General features: G+C 41.7%; 1 protein-coding gene across 1 annotated transcript in view; it reads right to left on the bottom strand.

The window, feature by feature from the left end:
* Positions 1 to 22,737, bottom strand: part of Ca10 (carbonic anhydrase X) — a 484,596-nt gene that overhangs the window by 99,995 nt on the left and 361,864 nt on the right. The window contains exon 4 of the mRNA XM_013519057.1: positions 6,781 to 6,966. Coding sequence (XP_013374511.1) covers positions 6,781 to 6,966 — 186 coding nt within the window. The remainder of the gene's footprint in view (positions 1 to 6,780; positions 6,967 to 22,737) is intronic.

Raw genomic sequence — 22,737 nt, 5'->3', positions numbered from 1 at the left:
TCTTCCTCTTCTTCTTCCTCTTCTTACAGTAGCACATACTAGATAATCCAGATATGCTAACTGGATAAATGAATGCAGGTAAATCACCAAGTATGCAAACATTGGCTAGCTGTTGGCAGTGAGATTCTTTAACTCCCTCTGGGTGTGATGGAGCAAGTTCTGGATTGCATTGCACAGGCCTTGATTCAAGCCTATGACTTTTCTCTTAGATATGAAATTCCTCCGGGTGACAATGGTTCAATCCTTTTGTCACATACTTAGGACGAGGATAGGTTATGCTTTATAGGCATATACTGAATTTCCTATGACTTACTCCTTTCCCAGAGAAACCTCAGAAGATCTTCTAAAGGTAATTATGAACTACACGACTTTCCCTTTTTCTCAGTTTCTAATACAATTTGAAGCTGTGGGCAGCTTTTTATCAAAACACTCCATGTTCAATTTTAATAGGGGTATATTTTCTGTTTAGACTATGAATGCAACACACCTCAAAATTTACCAGGGGAAAAAAAGAATATAAGGTTTTTGTTCCTGGAATATCAATAGTTGATGGAGTTGTTGACCCAGCAATGGAATGGAATGGCTCATTTCACAAACAATACTTAAACACTTACTGCATATCAGGCACTGTGCTAGGTGCATGGCATACAATGATAAATAGCTCTTCTCTTTAAGATGTTTAGCAAGATCATTCATTCCTTCATTCAGGAAACATTTGTTTTTTTTTGTTTTTGTTTTTTTCCGGTACCGGGAATCGAGCTCACGACCTTGTGCTTGCCAGGCAGGCACTGTGCCGCTGAGCTAAATCCCGAGTCCCCAGGAAACATTTGTTGACTGCTCTCATGTGCAAGATAGTATACAAGATGATGAAGATGAAATTCACATCGACAAAAATCTATGGTTCCAATACAAATGATGGCAAATAGTTACAAGATCCACACTTGGATGGGTGACATCCAGATTGGGATCAGCAACATTTTTATGTGAAAGACCCGGTAGTAAATATTCTGACCTTTGTTGCTATCTAGTCTTCCTCCTCTTCTCCTATTTTTAAAAAACAAATTAAGGAGCAAAATAAATGATAGATAATGGGAATTAGGGAGCTAGAGCTTTTGCAAAAGACAAGAGGGCCAAGAGATGGGGGGAAGAAGGGGGAGAGAAGAAGAGAAAGGGACCAAAAGAAGTAAGATATGGTATGTATGTGTACTACTTCACCATGATGAATGTGATCATTATGTACTGCAAACATGCACACACACACACACACAATTAGCTCTTGACTTGGACTTGGTCATAAGGTATGGTCTGCAAACCCCTGTAACAAATGAATGTACAGGACTCTCTGAAAGTCGAGAGCTGGTATCACCTGACCAGATAGGAGAAGGAGAGGGAGCATGGGAAGCCCTGATAGGGAGACCGAGGTAGACGAGTAGAGAGATAGAGGGAGCAGCTCTCCTGCGGCACACATGGAGCACTTCCACAGGTGTTGCTCACCTGTTACTCCAGTTCTCTCTTGATCTCCAATTGTGCCAAGGAAGCATCGCTTACCAGGAGGTCTCAGCCACACAGCAGAGAGCTGAGTTGCTTGCCCAAGTATCCACCCCGCCCCAGCCATGCACTGGGCCCTGGTTCTCAGCTGGTGCCCCCTCAGCCCTTTTACACCCCACACACTTTGGCACCATTGGTGGTAGTTGCTTATTCCCTCAACTCTGTTGCGGTGGTGACACCAGTTTCTCAAGGACACAAGTAGTTAGACAAAGCCTGCATGCTCTGTTGTTCAGCCTCAGTTGTTGATTCGAAGGTAGTCATCTCTTTACTGGTTCAGAGCCATCAAAAAAGGGCAAAAAACACACCTCCATATTTTACATGTGACTTTTTAGTCCCCCCTTTTAACTGACACATCTAATCAGCATCACCATAGCAACAGCTAAGGTCTTTTCCCTCTCAAATGTATTTTGGGCAAGATTGGAGACTCCAGAGTCTGAAATCTAGAAAGGTCAGTGCCTCTACTCTACCCTCAGAGGCAGCAACAAGCGTGTCTGTCTGCACAGTTGGTCATTTGTTTTCCTTTATGATCCAAAGAGAGCTATTTCATAATCCTCTCCTGGAATAAACTTCAAATACAAGGGGAGATCAAAAGATATTGTGAATAATTAAATTAAAAAAGTGTTACAGTAAAAGACATATTGCTAAGAATGGTGGGATACATGTGTTCAAAGTGGGGGTGGGGTGGGTGTATTTTGAATATTTTAGAGAAGATTAATGGCAATGTGCCTTTTACTGCAATGCATTTTTAATTTAAACATTCACCATATTTTGTAATCACTCTTTCATTGATCAATCATTTATGGCATATTCTGCATATTCTACATATTCTGTCGTTCAGCCTCCATTGTTGATTCGCAGGTAGTTGTCTACTGGTTCAGAGCCATCAAAAAAGGGTGGAAAACACACCTCCCTATTTTACATATTTATTTTTGTCAAAAAAAATTACAGTGTGTCCTCATCCACCTTATGCATCATATCTGGCACTGTGTAACTTCTGGCTCTTTCTGAAAGTTAAAATGACCATGGAAGTTTTGAATGGATTCAAGACATCCAGGCAAGCACAAAGCACAACTAGAGACATTCACGGAAGAGGACTTGCAGAACTGCTTCAAAAAAAAAGGCAGGAACAATGGGATAAGTGTGTTTAAAGTGAGAGGGAATATTTCGAAGGATGTGTAGTATTAGAAGTAGACAGATTCCTCAACAGATTTCAAGGTTTTCTGGGAAGATGCTGGACTCCAGTTCATGCTTAGCTCAGAGCTCAGCACACAGCAGAAGCAAAATAGGCATGCAATGGATGGGTACATTTAACAGAGGACAAAGCCACAGATGGCTTTCAAAGTGGCTAGTGCAATTCTCAGGGTATCCTTTACCCTTTTGAACAGACAAAGTTTTCAAAAATATCTTTGTCCAATTTCTCCTAAATGAGAAATATTTTTCTTGTCTAGTCCCACTATTAGAACTTAATGCACAGGTCTTCCTCTTTTCTAATATCTTTTGCGTGGCTACTGTATTTGTTTCTTTTCCTAAATACCCTACTTTACACTGGATGCTAATCTAAGCACTTAGATATGATTAGTAAGCTAAGGGTCTTATTAAAAACAGTTAATTTTCTCTTTTTTAAAAAACTTGAGACAGTTGAGTCCCTGAATATGCTCATTTATCACCAACCCCCAATAAGGCATCCTGGAATTCTCTGTGTACGACATGAATAATTTTTACAAAAACACAGTTGCTGACTGTGTCATACATCCATGCAGCTTTATAAAACAAAGCAAATGATTACCATCAATTATAATAACCTCACTAGACAACACTGCAATTAATCTGTAGCTCTTCAGATAACGACTGCTGCACTGTGTCAAGGAGAATGCCTGGCATTAATTGACTTATCACGATCAGCAATGATAGATGGAGCAGATGGCAATGTGATTATTCACTGTCAAGAAAATAAACACATGCTTTGTTGCGACAAGTGTCTACTTCTCTTCTCTCAAAGGATAGCCAGAAATAGAGACCAAGGATGGCTTTGAAAGAAACACAAAATAATAACAATAAAACATTGAGTTATGGGGTGATATATATTTGCCTTTACCGAGGCTAACCCTCAAGGGAATCTACTTGGAGGGAAATTCTATAAGAAAATCATAGATTATGTAGAATTTCATTATTAGGAGTGCATTAAAACTAACGGTTCACCTGCTTATTAGGATGTGAGTCACTTTTATGAAGACACCAAATTCTGTTCAATGTTTAGTAATTCCAGTGATAAGAATTCACTGTTTCCAAAACCAAACTCATTTCTTTGATGGAGAGCTCTCATTGCTACCGCATAAGTTTAGTTGAACTCCAACTTTCTGTAATTTCCATCCTTTTGCCCTAGGTCATTTATCTCATGCTACATAGAAGATGCCAAGCTCCTCTTGCTCACTGAGCCCTTTATATACCTCAAAGGCCAACTTCCTATCCATGATCTTCCTTATGACATTGTTTTGGGATCTCCAAAATTCTCCTTATTACATTCCTTGATCCACCCATTAGTCTGCTAATATTGAGAGGTTGGAAAAAAAGTGACCCAATTGATATTGTCTACCAGGGGAAGATATAACTGCAGAGGTTGAGGCTGATGCTCAACCAGCTTTGGGGCAAGGGATATGTGTGATTATCTTGCTTTGGAGGCTGTTCACCAAGTACTGCCAGTTTAGATAGCACCCCAGCTGCCTTTTTCAGGAGGGGATTACCACGGTATGCCTCTTCCAGTGTGGTGTGCATGGATTGTTGTCTTTGTTTAGAAAACTGGGAAAATTCAGGCAGAGTGTCTCCTGAAATCTGCATAGTGCTTGCTCATCAAAATCTCTCCAGGGAATGCACTTGCCTGTGCCTCACTCCCTGAGACCCTGATTCAGCTGGTTTTAGTAAGGTCTCAGGAACAAGTATTTTGACAATGCACCCCAGTGATTTGTATTTATGACTCTGTTTAATTGTATTCTTCACTGTTTAAATGCATTTCTAAGTGTTTTCTTTATGAACACTTAATAAGGGTACCGTTAATGGGTAGTTTCATGGATCTAATTGTTAGACTATTCCGGAAACTTGTAAAATGCAGATTCTTTGGAGTACCTGATACCTATGGTCTGGGGTAGGTCTAGGAAGATCAGTATACTAAGAGATCAAATTATTATATATTTCTTTTAAGGATTTTGGAAGCAGCCATTTGCTCCAAAACCATAACTTATTCATCTATAAGTTACAAAGCATCCTTACTATCTATTGAAGAAACAAATGATATCAAAGAACTTTGTAACTTAAAGATTTTTAGCCTAGTAACTATCTATATATTTTTCATTCCTATTTAAATAGTAGAAATATTTCTACGCTGAGACATTGTTGTGATAGGCACCAGAACATGACATTCTAGTGAGGGATAAAGAACAACAACACAACAAACCAATAAATGAAAGAGTAACTCAACATATAAAATAATTATAAATCTTAAAATAATTGATATTATCAAAAGGAGGAGTTTATCTAACTTTGAATATTTTCCAATTCAGACCAGAAGTCCCCAATTACTCTCCAGTTCTGGGTTTTGCTCTGCTGTCATCATATCCCCTGCTATGCCATTGCTCAGGACCTGCAACTCCTGGGAGCTTTCTGTAACCTGCTTGTCTTTGGAAGACATCTTTAAGCAATCCTAGCATTTCTCCTCCTTCAGATCCAGGAGGGAGACTCATACTCCTGCTCAACCCAATTGTCTATGCAGCCATTACTAATAGATCACAGATAAAATGTGATATGTGGCTTTTCCAACACCCAGTGCTCTGACATGCCTTGGGGCCATTTCTCATGCTAGTCCTCATTTCCTGCTTTATCTTTTCACCCATCAACTGAGTACTTCCTGTGCTCCTTACATGTGGAATCCTACTTAAATTTTAAAATAACCTTGCGAGGTGTCTGAATTGTGCCTTAGAAGTATCAGGTAACATCCCAAGATAACATAGTTAGTGGGTATCAAAGCGGGAGCTACAAACTCAGGTCCTTTGACTCCAAAGCTGATGCTCTTAAAATTGCTCTTCATTGCTTCTCTTCACAGCCCAGTTCAAAGGGCACCTCCTCTGTGAAGCTCCTTCTGAACCCTCCAAGTAAAATTTATCACTTCTTCCTTTGAGTGTGCCAGGGGCTTTTTGCTGCTCCATTACGGCATGACATTATGCTTTAATGATTTGAATATAGCACTCTTTGAGCTCCTCGGTGGTAGAAGCTCTTTTTTTTTCCTTTTTCTTTTTTAAACCCCTGTATCCCTGGTAACTAGCTGGATTCCTAGGAAGGTTCTCTGTTGATGCAATTTGAACACACATCAAAATCTGGCCAACGGACTCCTTCAGGTTGGGATCTATTCCTCAGTGTATGGTCTTAGCACATTAAAAATAATGCCAGGTTTAAATGTGACTTTGACAAAAAACAGAAAGGATCTTGTGAGACACATGTTTCTATAATTTCAAAGCCCTCCTGACATCAGTTATGGAGACTTAACAGGAACATGGTTGTAGGGTATTTAGCATATGAGGACCCCTGATTCCTCATTGATAATCACCCACAAGTGTCATGGGATAAAACAGGTCCCATTAGATACACCCTGCTCTTCTAGTGTCACATTTTGGATGACATCTGTTTCGATGGTAACTCTCATTCTGTAACTGAATCTGTGCTTGTGCTCACTAGTGTGGCCTGAGTGTTGTCTGAGTTGATGGTGGCACACAGTGACACTTACCCTTAATGGTGGCACACAATAACATTTCCATTCTGCAGAATCTCGGGCAAACTGTTTAGCTGCCTGACATTTACTTCACAGTATGTTATCATTTTGAGCAAATAGGGTCCATTCTACCAGAAAGGAGAATTATGGAATCTACACTTGCATACATGACACCAGAGGTTGATGGCTCAGAAGGAGGTAAGTGAGGAGGTACATGAAAGGTGAAGGTCTGGGGTTGCATTATGCTCCAGAGATATATGAGGGCACAAGTTCCAAGAGAGCTGCATCAATGTCTCAGAAGGAAATGCTCAGTTTCACTGTAGCTTTCCCTGGGAAATATTCCTGCATGCAAAAGGAGGGAAGAAAAGAGGCCTGGACCTGCTAGTTTCATTGATTCAAGAGAAATCTTCCCATCTGTTATTTCACTTTGGATATAAACACCATTTCTTATACCCTTAGTACATTGACCCACATACCTCTCCAGAGAAGGCCTGACCATTGAGGAGGTGCTCCGACCCTTGGCTGTCCTCACTCCCAAAGTGTAGCCGGATCTCCTCCAGCCGGTGGCTGTATGTCATGGGCCCTCCTGATATGTTGACCAAGTGCTCCTTGTCCAGGCGGAGGGACACATGTCTTCCAGTGTTGTACATAGTCCCACTGACCTGCAAGGAAATGCGTAACATGTCAAGCAAGGCTTTCTTTCTTCATTTCTCCCCAAACTGAGTGTGGTGTGTGGACCAACGCCTTTTGCTTCCTTAGATGGAAAGACGTATGGAGTAGGGCATGGCAGCCTCTCTGGAGGGCATTCTTGGTGCTTTCTGCGAATCACAAACCACAGTATCATTTAGGAAGCTGGGGCAGGAGATTAAAGGAGACTTCTCATCAAATGCGACTGATGTATTGTGTATTGTACCTTATAAAAATTAACTTGTCCCTGTGCTATAAGTATTTGGAAGGAAAAGAACCTGTAAAAGTGAAGAAAATCTCAGGTTGAGAAATTGGTGCAAGTAATTAGCAGGGGAAGATGTCAAGAAGGTCAAATGAAAGACAAGGAAGCCAAAACAGTGAGGAGAAGCAAACCCTGCTGGGAGGTTGAGGGTCTTTATCTGGAGTGTCCAGTGTGCCGTCCTGTTTTGGTGAGACTCGCTCCCAGCCCTGTAACCAGACATCGCACATCTGACCCGTCCTCACAGCTCTCATCCTCAGTGTTAAGCTAAAGCGATTCACTTAAACCTCCCATTCACAGATTCCCGGGCTCATTCCTCATTCCCAGTTCCATCTTGCTTCAGTTCTTTGAACTGCTAAGCTTATTGCTTTCCATTCTTTTTCTTTCTTTCTTTGCTCTTTGGACTTGGTGTTCAGCTGCACTTTCCGGACTATGACATTAGTCCTTCGTTCCACCTGGAACTCTACTTCTGTGCTCTCCTCAGTTGACTTTCCTCGGGTGGTATGATCTGGGTCTTAAGGAAGCCTTTACATGAATCCAGATGGAATGCTTCTGAGATGTGAGGTGACAAACCCCTTGGATTTTCTCCCTGCTTACTCTGATCCCTTGGTCCCAGCGTTTTATCCCAGTGGATTCTTTAAGGCCTCATGTAATATCTGATTTATTAGCCACGGTTTTCATATATTTATTTTCTCTGTAGCCCTAGCTGTTACATGCCTCTCCACCTTTCTGACCCTGGTCTTGTGAGTGATCAGTTGGCTTAGTTCTTAAATTGCTTGCTAAGGAAGAGACAACAATGCTCATCAGTACTCAACTGACTCATTTTTTCCTGTCACCTTACTGCAAGGTGGAGCCTATGTGATTGGTGTTGGCCAGGGACTTTAAGGGATCATCACAAGTACCACTTCCAGCTGAAACTCTGAAAACTTACACACACTTCTTCAGTCTCTCTCTACCAGTGCTACCCAGCCAGGAGCCTTATGTAGAAATGTAAATATAGTGCAACCACTAGCTGTAGCCTGTGTTGGCCTGGCTCCCTCAGGGACTTTGTGCAGTTTATAGAAATGGCCAGAATTCTTCATTCTTCCCCTCCCTGTTACTGTACTACTTAATAATGTGCATTTGTAGCTGCTGCAGATAGGAGCCTGTTCCCATCCCTTGGCCCCAGGCTGCCCTTCTCATTCACTTTAGGCAATAGCATGTAGTGGCAGCAACATGCTGGTTCTGAGAGGAGTTTTGAGAGGCCTTTCACATCTCCTGACTCCTTCTGGGGAACTTGAGCCCATAGGGCAAACTATCCTGGGCTAGTTGGCTAGAGCATGAGACCCTAAAGAGGGAAGCCAGCCAGGTGAGGGCATCCATGGCTGATCACAGGAGCCCTGCCCTGCCAGGATCAGTGTGGCTTGGCCTGGGCCAGAAGGACAGCCCACTGACCCACAGAGTTGGACTCCGTAACTGTATAATCCTAAGTTTCGGGGGTGGCTTGTCACCTAGTGAAAGCTAAATGGTAAGCGCTACGTCAATCATCTCTCTCCTGTGAATCTGGTTCTGCCAACAGAAAAGCTAACAGAAACTGGATCCTCTCTGTCCAGTGCTGCAAAGTCACACGGGATCCCAGAGGCCAAACTACTAAGCAGTAGAAAAGTTAGAACACAGAGGGAGAAGAACGAAGCAGATGTGTCTATGCTGAGAGAGCAGGGGTGGAAAGGGAGAATAACTACCTGACCTACGCGTACTGGTACATCTCATTGTTCTGGTTCTTTCAAGAGGCCTGAGCTATACTTTCTCAGGTGTTTTACATCTTATAAATAAATTCCACCCTTCTTAAGTTACCTGTCCTCACAAGCAAATGATCCCAGTCAAGGTTCTATTTCTGTCCTCACAAGCAAATGATCCCAGTCAAGGTTCTATTTCTGTTCTCCAGCCTGTGTATCTGGTAACTGTGAGATATGGGAACTTCTTCTCCTGTGTCTCAATGATTTTCTTCCTCTGAAGTATAATGGGTCAAGATAGGTTTGTGTTTGACGTTGCTTCCATCTTTAAATACAGTTTAGTTTTTTCTTTGCTAATGGAAAGGGGACCAAGAATGGTGGGAAAGGCAGGGAGGGGAGTGGAAGGGGATGTGAAAATAATGAAGATGCGTTGTGTACATGTACTGACTCCCCACAATGAATGTAGTAATCGTGTACTGCAAACATGTACTAATAAATATAAAAATTAAAAAGAAAGCTAAGGCAAATATGCCATAATATAAACAATTTCTAATTGTTAAGATAATATACAAGTATATATATGGTTCAGAAGATACAAAACAGTTCAACAAAGAAGAATCAGCCACAATTCCGCAATTAACCAATAAGCAGCACTAATACATTGGCATGTATGATTTCCACACTAAGTATATATGCACCTATATTTTATGAGATCATCTTATATGTGTGCTTGAATATATAATAAATGATTTTGTATGTATATACATATAACTTCCTGTATGAATATTTCCAGAGCATTAAGTATCCTGCAATATCACTTTGAAATAGCTGCATGATTTTTCACTGTAAAAATATATAGCTTATCATTGTATCTTTACTTTTTTTTACCTCTTGTAAAAAGTAATGCAATAACTACCCTATGAATAAGAGTTTTTACTCCCCTAGGGATAGTTCATTAGGTAAAGTCTGGATGTAATTATACACACATTGTTAATAGCATTTACTATGTTTTGTCACATCCATTTTCTATGAGGAGTAGATCCCACAGAGCGGGGCTGTATCTCTGTAATTATTTCCAAATGACATAAAATACAGAGCCTTGAGATTTAATCCAGCAACATCCACGGGTATCTATAGTATGCAGAGCAACTTACACAGAGTTGCTCTGAGTTCTTACAGCATCGGGCAAGTATTGAGGGTGTCCTTGTCCTCTAGAAATCCTTCACTCATCTGTGCCTGTCTAATGTTCCTAAGAAAATTGTCACCTACCCAAGCAAGACAGGACCATGTTGCATGCTGGTCTGGGTCTTCCCAGGAGTTAGAAACACAGGGACAAACATCAGGTAGAAGAATCAAGGGGTTGAGAGTCAAAAGCGTCCCATTCAGCCTCTTTGATCTTTGTGAGCTCAGGTGGCTTACTTGATTTCTTGATATTTTAGCTTTTAGGCATAAAATGGAGATAACATGATTTCCCCCATGAAAATGAAGGACCAAAAAAGCCACAAGCAGTTTTGAAAACAAATATCAAAATGATACAAGTCCCTCCTTATCAGTAATTACATCAAGTGTGAATGAATTCCATTTACAGTGGTACCTCAGTTCACAAGTGCTTTTGCTGGTGAACAGGTTGGTTTGCAGACGGGAATGTTTAGCAGAATTTTGATTTTGTGGGTGAGCCCTGCACTGGGTGATGAACAAGACCGGGGCCATCTTTTCTACACGAACACAAATATGGTTGTCTTTTCCAGAATTGTAGAATGAATTAAGTTTATGAACCAAGGTAAACTTGTATATGAGGTAGCTAAAGTAGACAAGATTATAGTGACAGAAAGAATAGTGATTACAGGGGCTGAGAATGGAGAAGGGAAATTAGGAATCTAGTGTTTCATGGATATAAAGTTTTAGTTTTGCAAGATGAAAAGAGTTCTGCAGATGTATAGCGCTGAAGGTTATTCTGAAGATACTTAGGATGATAAAATGCTGCATATATTTTATCTCAGTGAAAATAGAAACAGATCCCTTGTCAGGCTGTTGTGAGTACTAAGTAAATAATATATTCAGGGGTCACACATTTTCCTTCTTGTCGTCCCTTTCTTTTGGCTTATTGCATGGATGCTCAGCTACTGCGGGAGGGTCCTTTGTGATTTTCCTTCTCATCTTCTCCACTTTCTAGATCTTGGTGGACTGTGATGTTGTTTGTTAAACATTCACCATGGGGACCTTTGACTTCCGCACTTTGATGACTGGCTTGCCTCTGTATTTGGATTTTAAAGTGCTAGATTCGAGAAGCATCCTAGATCATTTTGAAGACTTGGAGCAAACATGAAACTAGGACAACTATGAATAAACTATGGGGCCTTCTAGTTCTTATTTCTCTTCCAGACCTCTCTGTGCACACAGCTCAATCTTTACTCACTTATCACTCAGAAAATGTTCAAAGCATGACTGACCCTGTGCTCTGACCCAGGGGTACTGAGCACGGTCCCTGCCCTCATGGAGCCCACACTCCACTACTCAGAGATCTGAGTGGGAGGAAGAGGTTGTAGGAATCAATAACTTTTCCATTTGTCTGTGTGTTCTGACAATAAGATGTAACACGCTCTTCCCCCCACCCTTTCCCTAGACATTGAAATAACATTAATTTGTATTAATCAAAAAAAGATATGTAGCCAGGGTACGGTTTGTTGCACTTTAATTTAAAAATAAAGCCTTGACAACATTATGTACGATATTGAAATCCAACAGTACATCTGCACTATGGTAATTAACACGGCAGCAGTGTCGTTTTATCTGTGATGCTAATGACTGCGTTACCAGTGAACTACTTTGGTGCACAGCATGTTGAAGGAGTTGCATCATGCAGACCAGGATGCAAATCTGGATGGGGAAGGTGGCGCTGTGGGGGATTTCCAGGTTGCCTCCGGCTGCCCCTGGTTCTCCTGGTGGTTTCATCTTAATTCACAGCAACATGAGGGGAGAGGTGTGTGATGTCTATTTTACAAATGAGGGGATTAAATGAGGTTGGTGAAGGTTCAGTGGCTTGTCCACAGTCACACAGCTTGCAGGTGGCAAACCCAAGGCTGATAGTTTTGACAGAAGCAAATACAAGCATCTTTATTCATTCCAGATGAAAAATAAACTGGGAGTGTTCTTCTCTTCCAGAGTTTACAGACACAGGTATTAGGCAGATCCAGGGCCAGTGGGATTCTTTTTCCCCACATAGAGGATTAACTTGGACCCTAGGCTGTTGAAGTCCATCTAGAAGGAGGCCAAGAGAAATCTGAAGGTCTAAGATGACCCTCAGTTTCCCCACCTGGAGACATTTGCGCTGGTTTAGGACTGGTGCAGAATTGAGGGGAGCAGGTCGTTAGGTGCTCCATATGTACACCTGTCAGGATCGTATGTCAATCAATAGTATCAATAACTTGAGACTGTGTCAAAGCAAAATTTTTAGAAAACAGAAAAATTACCCCTAGCGTATTCATGGAATGTCATTGTACAAGACTCTTGTACAGCAGCACACCATTTGCCAGGGCCTGTTATTAGAGGGTTCATCTCCTCTTCCACTCTGCTGGAACTACTGCACCAAAGGGAAACAAACTTGGTCAGTGCATTTTGAAGGCAGCGAGGATTTACATCTTTTGAAAGTCAGCCATGAATCTGTTTATAATGGTGTCTGCATTTGAACATGTACTTGGGGGTAGATGGCACACTAAGTTTTGAACCCAAATTTCCCAATTTAACCCTCACAACCCTTACCAGACTGAGCACCAGACATGGTGTGCTACTTAGATCCACGCCATTTGCCTCTACTTGGATGGGAATATCTTAAGCCAAACCTACATGTGCAGTGGAAGCTTCTCGCAGTGCAGACCTGACCTCCCTGGCTGCGGGGGTGCTTCTTGTCCTGGTAAGCAGTCAACCCTGGGGAGCCCGGATGTGACCCAGCTATCTCTAGTTCTAAAGCCCATGCTTTTAACTACTGGAAATTACTAGGTTAGTAATAATTATTAGCTGGTTACCTAACAATGCAACATTACAGTGTTTTCTTCGAGAGGTGGGTTGAAGATGGTATAGGAATCCTACAATGTTTTGGCATTCGGGGTGTTTGGGAGTACTTATTATATTTGTCCGGATTCTTACAGAGTGGGCTCACATGATTATGGGAGCTGATGAGTCCAATATCTGCAGGGTAAAGAGCTGAGGCTGCAGCTCAGGTCCAAAGGTCATTGGTTGCAGAATTCTTCCATGTTCTTGAAGACCTCAGCTGATTAGATGAGGCCCCTCCATGCTTTGCTGGGGAATCTGCTCTACTCAAATGCCACTGACTGATATGTTTAGCTCATCCCCAAACACTCTCTGAGAAACACCCAGAATAATGTTTGATACAATATTTTGGCACTATGGTCTAGTCAAGTTAGCATATAAAGTAACCATCACACTCATCTTCAAATCCTTTTTATTTCACCTGTTTAAATAGTTCTCAAGTAATTATAACAAGCATGATAGAGTGAAATATGAAACAAATGTATGTGGGTATAGCATATACATCATACACAGACATGCATACATTATATGCACAAATTGTGTAATGTATACATAAAAATCTATATTTCATATTTTCTACATCACAGAATTTAAAAAGTCACCCGTACTAAAACTATTCTCCAAATATCAATCATTTGAAAGGAGAACCAGTTTGATGTAACGTACATATGAGCTATAGAAAAATTGTGAAGAAACAATTTAACTTTTCTTGTCAAATCTATGTGCATGGAAAGGTAGATGTATCCTTGAGTATAGCTGGGTCAGAGACTACTGTACGGTAAATCTTTTATTACCTGGAGACTTAGATGTTGTCTATCTTCATATTTCTGGAGAGGAAAGAATAATCCAAAGTTGCGTTTTTTAAAAGAGTTTTAGAAAAAGTAATAAAATAATCATGTCAAAAATCTTTTGGCTTAGTGCATGCAGGGTTGTATAGTCGATGTTTATTGCAGGAAGCTAAGTAAATGTTACCTTCAGAAATTCCAAAAGATTCAGTAAGTTGTTTCTTGCTTGATGTGATACAAAGCTAATGTGAGATTTCCATTATATTTTCTCTCAAGGCAAACTGACCTAAATCTCCTGTGATGTACTAAAAAGTAATTTCCGATAGCTCAAATGGAAATGAAACATTACCAATAGAGTAGTTGGGAAACAGGATTTTGAGGGTGTGAGGGAAGAGGTAGCCATCTGACTATGCAAGAATGCTTGGGCTTCTCAACATAGCTGCGGCAGGAAGAGAAGCAAAAGATACCAATGTGGAGAGTTTACCACATGGCTGGTGCCATGTGACTTTTTAGATTAGGAAACTAAGTAGAGGTAAGCTAAGGATTCTACTAGAAAGAAGGTCCAGGGGAGCAAGCAAGAGGACTGGAACTCAAGTCTTTATGACCTAAAGCTCCTGGCCTTTGTAGGGTCTCAGAGAACAACTTCCAAACTATTGTAGAGAGTAAAGCACTTAATTTCTCAGTGATATAGATGTCAGAGATTTAGTATGGTCTTTTTTATTTATGTATATTTCTATGTAGCGTCAGCACTGGTAAATAGGAGTGCTTCCACTCTTGTCTAGCAGATTGTCTTTTACTATAACGATAAAAACACATGACTCTAAGCACGCTGGACAATAATATGTACATACATCCAGCAGCAGCTGTGGCAGTGGTGTGCATTCTAGGCTAAGTACTTGATACCTTTACTTGTATTACCTCAGCTAATCCTCATGCTGTTCAGATAAGGAAGCCATCAGTATTTGCATTCTCAAATGAGAAGGTGAAGGTTCAAATGGATTGAAAATTTTACTTAATGATTCACAAGTAAAACTTGGCAGAGCCAGAATTTCCCAGCCCGGGCCCGTTGGATTCCAAGTTCTACAGCTCTTGAAAGAGAACAAGCCGGAGGCTGGCAGAAGGAGTGTTGGGGTGGCCGTACAGCTTCTGGGGTTGGACAGTAATTCAGATACAAGATGGTGGCCATGTGGAGGTGTCAGATTAAGTTTACTTTGGCCAGGCCAGGTCTGAACACCCTGGGGGTGTTTCTAAGGCTGGGGTAGCAGAGATAGTTCCAGGTTCCACATGTTGGGAGCTGAGAGATTGGATGTCTCTGCTGAATGTTGTCTTAGCAGCAGAATGGCTGAGCCTGTAGTTAGGAAGTTAGGAAGGGTTAGCGAAGAAGGTCTGACAGCCGTATCATGTATTAGGTGTCCTTTCTTTGCAACTGAGGTTTCATGGTACATGTCTTTGACCGCTCTGCTGAGGCATGTAATAGTTCTTTGCAATGTAATTAGAGAGCCTCAGAGATTTAAGAATACTGCTTAGTTTGACTTCCCGCTGAGCAGCTCAAAATGCCAAGAGGCTGATTTGTAAAAGTTGAACGCCAAAAGCTGGTGGGCTGTGTGTTCAGATGGGTACACCTGAGGCATCACTGCCAGGAAAAGCAACGTGGCAGGAACAGCTAGAGTGAAATCATCAGCTTTACTGCAGCGTAGGATGTATAGGGATTGGCAAAGTTAGGGTCATGTGAATTCTAGAGCTAAAAGGATTGCAGAAAAATCAAACTCAAATCTCTGATTCAATAAACCAGGCAAATGAGACACAGAAAGGCCAAAGGAGCTGTCTAAAGTTGGACAAAGAAGTGTCACATCCAAGACTAAAAATCAACCCATGGACCTGTTCCTTGATCTGGGTAGTATAGTTATCCTTTCTCTTATGCTTTTGTTTTCTTTAAACTATTTTATGCGGAGGGTACAAATGCATACTGACTCAGAAATACTGGAGTGTTAAGTGTGTGAATACTTGCATACCATATCTCACAGAAAAAATAGAGGAACTCCAGCCTGACATCTGGGCATGCCATTTATGTGACACCATGCCTCTGGATAGTAGGTTCTTCTCAGTGCTTGTCCAGATGTTGTGTTTTATTTTGAAATTGACACATATTGTTTCTACATAATGCAACATACAATGTAATGTTCTGACTCACGTACAAGGGCGGTGGTGATCTCTTTGGGGTAATTAGCCTATTTATCACTTTAAACTTTTGTTATTTCTTTCTGAAATATAAGTAAAAACATCCTCTCTTCTACTTCTTTTGAAGGTTGTAATGTCTTTATGTTATATAAGTATCCCAGTGGTAATTAGAAATAGGAGTGATTGGATTTGAGAAGAACAAATGGAAGTAAAGGGTGCAGAACTTTAGGAGTGGGGAATTTTACAAGGTCCAAGCAAAAAGAAAGGAAAATATTTGGAGCATGTGGGTTAGGATTGTTGAAGGAAGTAGGCAAGGAAGAAAAAGGAACTGGACTGGAGTAGTGATCTGCTTCAAGTTACCAGGGATGGAGTTTGGGAGGAGAGTTGATGTACTTCCAAGATCTCACCCACTGCTCTTACCCTGCAGGGAGGATGGAGGTTTCTTCCTTAGCAATACTAAATTTACTCTACTCTTTTTCTCTCCCTTCTGAGTCAGTATGTTTTTGCTCTGTGAAAACACTAGGATTTTGGAATCAACACTGGAAAAACAGATGAACTGATCACACATGCTAATTATTATATTAAGCCAATTATTATTTTAAAAAGACGGAACCTGCTTATGGTAATATTGACTCTTCCAATAACAAAGCCTGTCTTGAACTTGATTTCTGCTTGTGCCAGTGACAAAAGAAATGAGGAACAGGTGTGAAAGATGTTACCTGGTCCACTAAGGTACAGGCTAAGCGAAGAGATTGCTCCCTCTTCTCCATCTTCCTGAGGAGGCCATGGGCTGGCAGCTGCCATGCCTAGGCCTTGGCAGAGAGACCCATCACTCACACCTCAGGATTGCCCAGTCTGACCAGGGAGGGAAGTGCAGAGAGCTGCATCTGGAAATGAGTTTTTCTGTTATAGCTCTGGAAAATGGATTTCCAGGTGTGAATCCCGTGAGCTACTTTCCTTTTGGCTCACTGCTGCAAACTAATGATTCTATTAACTCAATTTTGTTATTTTAATGATTTAATAATATAAATGAAATTTAAAATTAATGACTTCCTTTTCTGTTTAGATGTCTTGCGGACATTTAGAATTCCTACACCAAGCTGGCAGGGTCACACATGACCTCACCATTTTCCAGATGAGATAACCACCACACAGAGGATGGTCTAACTTGATGAGGGTCACTCAGCTAGTGGGTTAAAGAGCCAGAATTTGAGTGTGGATGGATTTCAAATAGGTCTCTTTCTGCTTCACTGTACTTCTCTTAACCCTGCGGTCTGTATGAGCATAGTTCAGTTTGGGATTCTGGCTTAGTTCTCTAATTTCTTTATCTGGACTAAAACTTTGCTTTAAATCTTAGCCCACTAGTGCATGAAAACTTGCAGAGCTCTTGCCAAGCCCCTCACTGTCAATTGCTGGTTCCTGTTTTTTTTTTTTTTTCTTTTGACATAATGAATGCCTGGAGTTCTGTGCCAAGTGGATGGAGCAACCAGAACCAAGATGGAACCAGGTGATTGACAGCTGTATGGCCACTGTAGGAAGGTATGTTCCTCTTCCCCTTTCATAGGCTGGGAGTTCATCTTACGTATCTATACTAGCATAAATTAAGCTTGAGTTGGGCAGTGTAACTGTATATTTACTTTGACAATATATCTTAATACATCAGATATATTTGTTTAATATATATATCTTTATATAATGTAATACATTTATTATATTAATTCATTTGAAAGGATAACATTGGCAGGATTTGGCTCTCTTTCTTGATTCCTGCTGCATTTGCAGCATCTGAACAATGCTTGGTGTATTAGTCCGCTTTCCCGTGCTGTGACACAATGCCTTATACTCACAGGTTAGACCCGGAGTACAAGTATAATCGCTGAGAGATTTAATTTGGTTTAAATTTAAAGGATTCAATCCTTGGTCAGCTAGCTGCAAGGCAGAAACATGGCAGAAGGGTGTAGTGGAGTAAAGCTGCTTTTTTCATGCTGGCAAGGGAATAATGCCAGAGAGGAAAGAGCGAGAACAGCTGTAGTAATCAAGGTCCCACTTCCACGACCGGCCCAGATACTCCAGGAAGTGTGCTCCACCAATCCCCTGGGCATCTCCCAAACCAACTGAGTTGACACAGTCGAGCTTAACCATCACGCTTGGTTTCTATTTGTTCAATAAAAATGGACAAGAGTTTGCTCTGAACCTCATCTGGGGGCGTGGCTCAAGCCACATCCCTAATCCCACTCAGGAGGTCTGAGGCGGGGCTTGGGGATCTGCTGGCTTCCTCTTCCAGATGTCTCTTGATGTTCATTTGAACCAAGCTGGACAGATATTCAATGCTGGGCGGGTGGGGGCTCAGCAGCATAGTCATTTCTTCATCCTGTCCACACCCTCGATACCCTCTATGCCTGATGGGATTGCTTTGATAATTGCGAAGAGGTAGCACTGAAGCTCCCTCTAAATATATGTAGGGGCTATGCGTTCATTCATCTTCGGGCTACTGCTTTCCCCTAAACTGTGAACATCTAAGGTTAGGTCACTTTAATTAACACTAAAACCTGCTTCAGAAAGGTTATTTCTAGAGTAATGTCATTTAATTCAATCCCTGATTCACAAAGCTTTAGGCAAATAACTCCCAATCTCCAGTTATTTCATCTCTAAAGACAAAAATGCCTTTTAAGGGAGGCTGTGGAACACAGCCGCACACAGACACACGCAGAGAACGACATCGTCTTAACATCCCCGGCACCCCCACGGTGCCACAGGTCCCACTGGTCAGATGTTAGAAACCTTGATGCCAGTTTTGTCGAAGAAATTAGAAATAGCAAATGTTTAGGGCATAATTAGATAGTAATTCCCTTTGTGCATCATCTCATTGTATGTAAGTTTATTATTTATTATTTAATATTTATGTCCTTGTCCCCATGAATTTTTGTATGCCATGAGTTGCCACACACACTAGGACATACTCAGATGTCCCTAATGCTCTTCAGGCTGGGTAAAACAAGTGCGACAGGCCACGTGTGTGGCCACAAGGAGTGGTGGAGACTGGGGGGTTAGGGATCATTCTGTTTCTTTTTTTTTTGTTTTTTTTCTCCAGTACCGGGAACCGAACTCACGACCTTGCGCTTGCCAGGCAGGCGCTTTTGCCGCTGAGCTAAATCCCCAGCCCCGGGATCATTCTGTTTCATATCTTGGTTGTCTCTTGAATACAGAAAACTGGGAGATGTGCTAGCAGAGGCTGAAAGGAACACAGGATCAGGATGCAAAGGGGTGCAAGGTGCACTTCTGATTGTGTGCCTTTTGTATTGTTTACATTTTAAAAGCAAGCAAAATGATTTTTTAAGTGAAATGAGTTACTCTGGAGACCGTCATTCGCTGGTCCCGTCCACGAGAGCAGCTGTCAGTAGGCACAGAAGACAAGCTACAGGTGCAGATTTCAACTTTCTCACAGTGGCCACATTGAAGAGACAGGACAAAACCAAAAGTGTGATTAACATTATGCTTATATTTCATCTAACACAATATATCCCAAATGTCATAGCAACATGCAATGGATACAAAAATTACTAATGAGATATTTTATATTCTTTTTTCTTAAGACTTAGAAATTCAATATGTATTTCACACTCAAAACACATCCCAATTTGCACTCACTACATATCAGCTGCTGACCATACAGACTTTTTCCTTGTCACTATCCCATAGATAATACATTTATAGCCCCTATTTGTATTGTATTAGGAGTTATAACTTATAAGTAATTATTATTATTATTACTCATAGTTTGCATAGATTATATGCAAATGCTATGCTTTCCTATATTCACATCTATATATTTTGTATCTTAGAGTGGTCCAGGGACATCTCCCTGCGGATACTGAGGGATGCCTTTACTCATAGCCGCATGAGCTTAGTGGACACCATACTGGATGGGGTAACCTGATATGTCTTCATTTCCACCTTCATTTCCTCATGCAGGCAGAGCTATGTCACGGCATGGGCCAACAAGGCAGCTGCTGAGGTTACCAGACTCTCTGGAGCATTAAAACATTCCAGGAATAATTTAGGCGTGTAGTGCTAACAGTGTATATCTGTCTCCCACTCCTGTAGATAGCAAGCCTTCTAGCTGTTGAGGGATTTCTTTTTCTCTTTGCATGTTTCATAGCACAGACTTTTGTAAGGTAGCTATACAGGGCACACCCAGGCGACAATCCCTTGGCTTGGTAGTTAGCATCTACTGATGTCAAAACCCAGCAATGCATGGCCTAGCGCTATTTACTAGCAATACATCATGTGTTCCGCTATCTAAAAAGGGAACCTCTTAATATTCCTGCTAAGAATCTGGATGAATCTGAAAATCATTAAATTGCCTGAAAAGAGCAATGACAGAAAAATGAGAGACCTTTTGCTCACAGGTATATTTATTGGGGCATCTAGGAGGAATGCCTAGGCGCTTCCATGCCACTGCTTCCTCCTCGTCCCTGTGCGGTTGCTCAGCCCCTGTTCCCGTCTTGAAGGTCAGGCATTCATTCTATATTCACTGAACCTATTAATCTTGTCAGTTAATGACCGCACTTGCTATTCCCCACTGCCGCCCTGCTTTCCCACACTTTGCATTTCTCAGTGGCGGTACGGGCATAATGAACATATTCTGTGGTCTGGAAGCGAGGCTCAGGGCCTTAAGCTGTTAAGTAAATATCACCCGCAGCCAAAATCTAAACAGGACTCCACCTCCGACGCACTTGTTATTGGATTTACCGCTGCTGCATTTACTACTGTGCCCTTTAACAAGTGAGGCGTGACCATGGAAAAAGACACTGATTTCGAGGAACAGCATGCATCCTTTCTAGAAGCAAGCAACCACGAAAATCACATTTTCTCGCCAGAGGTCACATGTAGATGTGCCGCTCCTAATAACACGTCAACATTGCCACCAGTGGCAGGGCTTTCTATGTCTGGCACTGGGTGTCAGTTTGCAATTTGATCCTTGCCGTTATTCTGGGAAGCAGATATCACCGCTGATGAAGAAACTGAGGCTCAGTGAGGGTGAAAGGTCACAGAGCTGTAAGAACCTGTGTAGACTGCATACTGGGCTGCTGGACTGGCTCGGGGGACACAAGACTGTCTGGGAGAATCCTTTCCCTAAGAAATGGGTGTTTGAAATGGGCTTTGGAGAATGGGTAGGTTGTGGGTATCTAGAGACCTGTAGAGTAGGGAAGACCTGGGAAGGGGACAGTGTAGGCCATGCAATCGGAATGCAGTCATGTCCCTGGAATACCGGGACATGAGAAACCCCGGGGAGCTTGTACAGGGTACCTGCCATGGTACGTACCAGGAGAATTGTGCCGCCAACTCTGTTACACTGAGCTCATCTCATTTACTTTCCACTATGCCTGGGCGACAGGAAGTAATACTGCCTGTGTGCTCCTACTAGGGAAAACAGACTTTGAGAGGCCAAATAACTTGCCTGGGCTGCACAGCTAGTGAGAAAAGGAAGGAAGAGGGGAGTGCCCATTCATCCAACTGCAATGTGAAAGAACCGTGTTAGAAAAGGACATTTTTCTAAAGAATAATTTTCCACTGTTATGCTCTGTCCTACTATACTGATTCTCCAAACTGGCCACATTTCTGTAGTAAACAAAGAGCCCCTCCCCGCCTGCCTCCTCTGTAATGCTCTGCCCTTGCCAATCCCACCCCTGTTAACCCTGCCCTTCATCTCCCTTTGGCTAGCAGCAATGCAATCTAAAACTCAACAACCAAGTAAAGCCCAATGACATGATTAACTAGCTGACAACACTGGCTAGGATTTCACCTTAGGGCTGAGGAGATACACATTGCAATAAGCAGTATTTCAGGAATATGTGGCTCTGGTTTGTGCAACTGAAATCTCATATCATGGCTACAAAGCAGTTGTTACGGAAGCCAATTTACATCCCTAATAGGAGTAAAAGGCCCTTTGTGGGAAGGTGGTTGAGTATATGCTGTGGGACGGGAGTCTTTGTTTTACCCTGAAATCCTAAAATCAGCAGCCTGGGTATCCAGCCTGAGAAGGCAAATGGTACCCTTCCATCTATCCATGACACGAGTATTGAGTGGTCTGAAGTTATTTGTACAATTGATCTCGCTGGTATCAGAGGAACATGTTCAGATGAATTAGTGCCAATTAATTGCAAGCCTCTCCTGTTTCCTATAAGGAGAAGACAGAGGGCCAAAGAAGAAGTCATCTAATCCATTTCCACACCCTTTGTGCCCATTTCCATCATTCTAGTCCATTAAAAACCTCTTGGATTTTGACTCAATGATATAATTTCATGGTGCTTTCCTGTTACACAATTCCCCCTACCTCTTTTATCATCAGTGAACTTAAAACGTTCAAAGCAAAACCTGGTTTTATGTTAACATCTTCTAATTGCTTACACACACACACACACACACACACACACACACATATGTGCACACACACACACACACAGCCCTCTCTTCTCCTCCTCCTTCACCATCTCTGACATAAAAGTACTCAACAATTTTTAAACATCCCACTTCCTAGAATTCTCTGTAATTCATCCATTCTGACTCCACTCCCTTATCTTAGTCTACTCTTCTCCTCTGTCTCCCAGCCCCAGTCTGATTGAAACCCTTTTCCCTCAAACCTCAAATGCAATAGACTGCAAAATGCACTTTGATTTTATGTTCCACTGTGAAAAGAAAAGAAGGACTCTACAAATAAAATAATCATCCACCATCCTTCATAGGAGGCATCCTAAGGAGATG

Source organism: Chinchilla lanigera, unplaced genomic scaffold (assembly GCF_000276665.1).
Source record: "Chinchilla lanigera isolate Chin_1 unplaced genomic scaffold, ChiLan1.0 scaffold00050, whole genome shotgun sequence".
NCBI classification, from domain to species: domain Eukaryota; kingdom Metazoa; phylum Chordata; class Mammalia; order Rodentia; family Chinchillidae; genus Chinchilla; species Chinchilla lanigera.
The sequence above is the reverse complement of the archived record's forward strand: the minus strand, read 5'-3'. Positions and strand labels throughout refer to the sequence as shown.